The sequence below is a fragment of the Falco punctatus genome (assembly GCF_963210335.1).
Source record: "Falco punctatus genome assembly, chromosome: 2".
Taxonomy (NCBI): domain Eukaryota; kingdom Metazoa; phylum Chordata; class Aves; order Falconiformes; family Falconidae; genus Falco; species Falco punctatus.
Window position 1 is genome coordinate 538,926 of NC_137581.1, and position 5,148 is coordinate 544,073.

Genomic DNA, 5,148 nt, shown 5'->3' on the forward strand with positions numbered 1-5,148 from the left:
GGTGCAAGACCAATAAATACAGTGACATTTATGATGTGACAGGCCCCAAAGTGTGTGAGAGGCATGGAGGGACCTCTCTTGGGAATAGTCTTGCTTCGGGTGTACTGAGACTTCCTGATCTACTATTAAGACATATCAAGCACATGACCTGACTCCTGAAGACACTCCCTGTGCTCGATGGGACACAGTGCCAGTGTACGTGTCTGGAAAGGAGAAACTGCAAGGCATTGTTGCTATCCAACATGCAGAGATCCCTGCAAGATGGAGGGTCAGGGACATTTCTGGCTGCCTGTGTTTGTTCAGGTGTGGAGAAGACATGGGTCCCTGGAAGGAGGAGAGGCCAAGAAAAAAATGTGCCTAAGACCATGGCAGAAGAGTTAACATTGAGTCCACATGGAGCTGAGTGATGGATGGTATAAACATCTTGTACTGAGCAGAAACTTGCTCAGCTGTAACTCTTACAGGCTACTTTGAGGTAGAAGCTCTGACAGACTGAAGCGTCCCAAGTGTCAGAATTGATGCACCCATCTGACATCAGGTCTGTGCCTTCTAGAACATGCATGGGGCCAGGCAGTCTCAGACACCCTCCCAGGCTCTCCAGGAAGCTGGTTGGTTGGAGTCGAGTTTATGGGACAAGAAAGTTTACATAGGGACCACTCAAGGAAATGTAGATGCATTGGAGGATGCATCTCCATCTCACACCCTGAGTGCACACACACATTCTTCTGGGGACATGCTGTTTGCAGAGTCAAACACAGAGCACAGAGGCTGAGAAGAAAGTGCTCTTAGTGCAGGGAATGAAGAACAAAATCCTTGCTTTAGGAAAACCACCCCTTTCTGACCAAATCTCTGGGAATGACATTACCCACATGTCACAAATGACCATGTCTTCATTTCCTCCCCCATCTCACACATCCCTCATTGCTGAGCCCCTGAGTTGAACAAATCCTGTGCTGTTCTGTCCAACTGAGATTTATTTTATTTGGGGGGGGGGGGGGGGGGAAGTGGGGTGAGACCAAGCAGAAAGCATTGAGAGTGGAGACAGAAAAGACAGGACATGGCAGAAGAGTATCTCAGTGGGACAGAGCAGGGATGGAAGCCCTCCAAGGCAATTCTGCCTCTCCCCTCGGTGCCATGCTTGGCCCTGACACAGCCTTGTCACTGCCATAAAACAAATGTATCCCTGCTTACCATGTATCAGTCAGAATAACTTTACATGGCTCACAGGAAAGTGAAGGACGAGCTCCACTGCAGAATGGTGTTCCTCTTGTACTGAGCTTCTGCTCACATCTGCGCTTCCCCAAAAATCTTTTTTTTTTTTTTTAAATAAACTGAAAAATTAGGGAAGATTAGGGATTTATTCCCTAATGAGCTGGCATCCTGGCAATGATCCTTAAAGGAAGGCCTTACACCTGCTGGAGGTTTACCATACTGTGTGGTTTCCTTATGCATGATCTGTAGGCATCATTCCTTGCCCATGTACTGTATGATGCAGCCAAGGCTCAGCACCTTCTGTGAGATCCTACCTCCCTGCAACAATTCTTGCACAAACTCTTCAGGGACTCAACAGACATAAAAGTTTGCTGTAGTGGTTCTGAGTGGAGAGAAGAGTGGAAACCCAGAGTCTCCAAACTACCTTGCTCTCTCTGGCAAAACCGAAGTGATTTTGCTTCTCTTCAGATGGACTTCAGAGTTTACATTTTGTACATTGGTCTCATGGGCACCCAGCAGGCTCTGGAGACCACCATAACCCTGAGACCCCAGTGGTATGACACTGCAAGAGAGAGCTAAAGAAAGAAGCTGAAACAGTCTTGAAAATTTCTATCTCCTCAAAGGACAGACAACCTAATCTGTGTTCTCCATCTGCTGTCCCTTAGGGGATTTCCAGAGGATGGATTAATACTCCCATGTTGCTGCACTTAAAAGATATGCAGAGACGTACTACTGCAGCCTTCCAGGTGACAGTCCCACAGGCGCAACAGATACCTGTGCTTATTCTTCTTAGCAGAGATCAGAAAGATCAGAAGCCTTTACTTAAGCTGCAAAGCTCTTTTGTGTTATATTTTTCCATCTCCCAGGCTAAGAAGTCCCACTGATAAGGGTTCTTCAATACTTCTGCAATACTGATAATAATATTGCACCAGGCACTGGGTGCAGAAGAGACCTTCTGGAAGAAAATACATTCTTGCCTTGGATGCAGGCATGTGGGGACATGGCTCTGGATTCAGACATACGTAAGTGCCTGGAGGTAGGTGTCCACATATGCTTGTGTACATGATTTCTTGGAGTGTGAGCACTGCGTACAGCCAGTGGAGATCCAGCCCCTATGGTTCCTCGAGAGCAACTCAGCTCACCCTAGGGCAGACACCTGCATTTAAGGAGTCAGTTACTTTGTAGGCTCCATGCTCGAGCCCTTCTCCGACTACAACAGGTTCTTAGACCCTCAGAGTGTCATTCCACTGCCACTTACTTGGATGTCTACAGCCACTTGAGATGCCTCCAGGTACCCAAGGCATCCATGTGGGAGAGGTGGACCATTACCAAGGGTTTGCAAGGACCTGCAACCTGTTGGGTGCAAAAGGAGTAGAGGGCAAATGGGATACATGATGGATCTCAGATGGCTCTAGGCACCTGTGTTTAGGCAGCTGAGCCATGTCCTGAATCTTTGCAGAGGGACCCTCATGTAGACAGACCCTGAGATCTGGTGTATTAGACTAGGGCTTGCACCATCCCTAGGTGCACAGCTCTGTTTTGCAGCAGGGGCTGGTCTGAAAGGCTGATCCGTGTCCCTGGCAGTATGTGGGTCTGCCTGAGAGCATGGGTTGGTAAAAGCAGCCACAGGTTAACCTCACTGCTCAAATCTGGATTCACACCTGACTCCTGCAGCTGCTGGTTACCAGGATGCAGAGGGTCAATGCAGTGCAATTATGTGCAGTAATTAAAAAGAAATTTTGATCCTGTTTCAGCCTCTAAAATGTCTTGATTCGTAGACATTTAGGCCAGAAGGTAAGCCAGCAGCTCCTACAGCAACCCCAAACCTGGGGTTAAGTTATAGTTCAAATGGAGACTTCAAAGCCTACAGAAGTCTGCTCTCTATTTTAAAACTTCAGATGCTGTGTTTCTTTAGTTGTCTCTGAATATCTTTATTTCTACTCTGAACTTATCCAGCTTCTGCTTCTCAGTAGCGCCACATTGGTTGTGACTAATGTTAAATTTTACCCTAAATGATCCTGTGGTAGGGCTGTGCACAGGTGAATTTTACTCCACGTTGTCACTATCATGGATATTGTTAGCCATGAGCCACCCCACAGCTTGCTGCTTGCTAAAAAGCTGCTGATGGATGATCCAGGCAATTTATTTTAACAGGCAGGGATCTGGTGTGATCCTCATCTTCCTGGTCTTTGCCACTGTGTGTGAGGAAGCAGCAGAAGCAGTAGCAAAGTTCTGGCATGAATGTGTAGATCCTGCCCACCATACTCAGACCCTTCTTGTCTCTCCAGGATTGTTCTCTGGAGTTTCTGTATTACCTTCAAGCTTCTTCCACCAGAATAAAACCTCAGAAGTTAACATTTTCCTCTGACTACCATCTAGTTTTGCGGGCTTCTTTCATGGGTGAATGACAGAATGAAGACAGAGCAGCAAAAGGCTTAATAATGCTTAATGACAACGCTTAATGTTGCAGAGCACTTTCTGAGACCACTTCTCGCCCTGCAAATTTGGAGAAAATTCCTATGCTGAGCCCGTTGTGGGGAAGCCAGGGCTGCTCAGGCAAAAGCTCTGTCTGAGGGAAGCTGGATGCAGGCATTTTTTCTCTCCTCTTGCAGCTTATTTCAAGATGTCATCTGAGCAGTGGTGAGTGACCAACAAAGAAATCAGCTTTTCACAAGCAACAGACTGTAAAAGTCCCTTGGTTGTCCCTGGTGGCATAACTTGGAACATGAACTTCTCATCTCATAGGAACTTTCAAGCCGTAACTGCCCGATTTATTCAGCATTTCTGATCCATTCCCCCTGGCTGGCCATGTTGTGCTGTATCACTCCTATCTCACACATCATAATAACGACGTGGATTCTGGATCTGGCTTTTGCACTGATGAAGAGTGCCCAGCTCATCCCTCTTGGTTCTGGACATCTCAGGGTTCAAAACTGGGCTCCTATTTTTAAGCACAAAAGCAAGATTCTCCTGCATGGCTTCTGATCCCTCCAACCACCCCAACAGCAGCTCCTCTTCTTTCATCCTCGTGGGTGTTCCCAGCTTGGAAGCTTTCTCCACCTGTCTGGGCATCCTTTTCTGCTCAGCCTATATCATCACCTTGGTAGGAAATGGTGTAGTTTTGCTCGTCATTGGGTTGGACAGCTCCCTGCGTGACCCCATCCACTGCTTCCTGGGCATGTTGGCAGTCGTTGATGTGGTGATGGTAACATCCATTGTCCCTAAGATGCTGAGTGTATTCTGGCAGAACTCTACTGAGATTGGTTACATGGCCTGTTTTGTTCAGATGTTCCTTGTTCACTTCACAACATCAGAGGAGTCGGGAGTGCTGCTGGCCATGGCTGTTGACCGTTATGTTGCAATTTGTCACCCCCTCAGGTACCAAGCCATCTTGAATCACCAAACAATTGCCCAAATAGGCCTGGCCATTGTAGTGAGAGCTCTCCTTTTCATGGTCCCCTTGACAGGGTTAGTGACAAATCTCCCCTATTGCCGTTCCCATGTGGTTCCCCATTTGTACTGTGAGCACATGGCCATGGCAAAGCTGGCGTGTGCAGACCCCAGGCCCAGCAGGCTTTACAGTGTGGTTGGGTCCTCTCTTATAGTAGGGATGGACATGGCTTTCATTGCTGTGTCCTATGGGATGATCTTTAAAACTGCCCTGCAGAAGAAATCCTGCTGGAAGGCCTTCCGCACCTGTGGGTGTCATATCTCTGTGATGCTGCTGTATTACATCCCTGGGATAGTCTCCATATATGCACAGCAGTTTGGCAGCAGCATATCTGTGCATGTACAGGTTTTGCTGGCTGATTTTTACCTGACCCTCCCCACCATGCTGAACCCCATCATTTACAGCATGAGGACCAAGCAGATCCAGCAGGCAGTGCTCAAAATGCTTTTTTTCAGGAAGGTTCATGCCTGACACAGTAGTTAGTA

General features: G+C 47.5%; 1 protein-coding gene across 1 annotated transcript; it reads left to right on the forward strand.

The window, feature by feature from the left end:
• Nucleotides 1–5,134, forward strand: LOC308058714 (olfactory receptor 52I2-like; the record flags this gene model as incomplete). The annotated part of the gene is made up of 1 exon (XM_080374975.1): nucleotides 1–5,134. Exon 1 carries the CDS (start codon nucleotides 4,187–4,189, stop codon nucleotides 5,132–5,134), a length of 948 nt encoding a protein of 315 aa, XP_080231101.1. The 5' UTR covers nucleotides 1–4,186.
• Nucleotides 5,135–5,148: the final 14 nt, after the last annotated feature.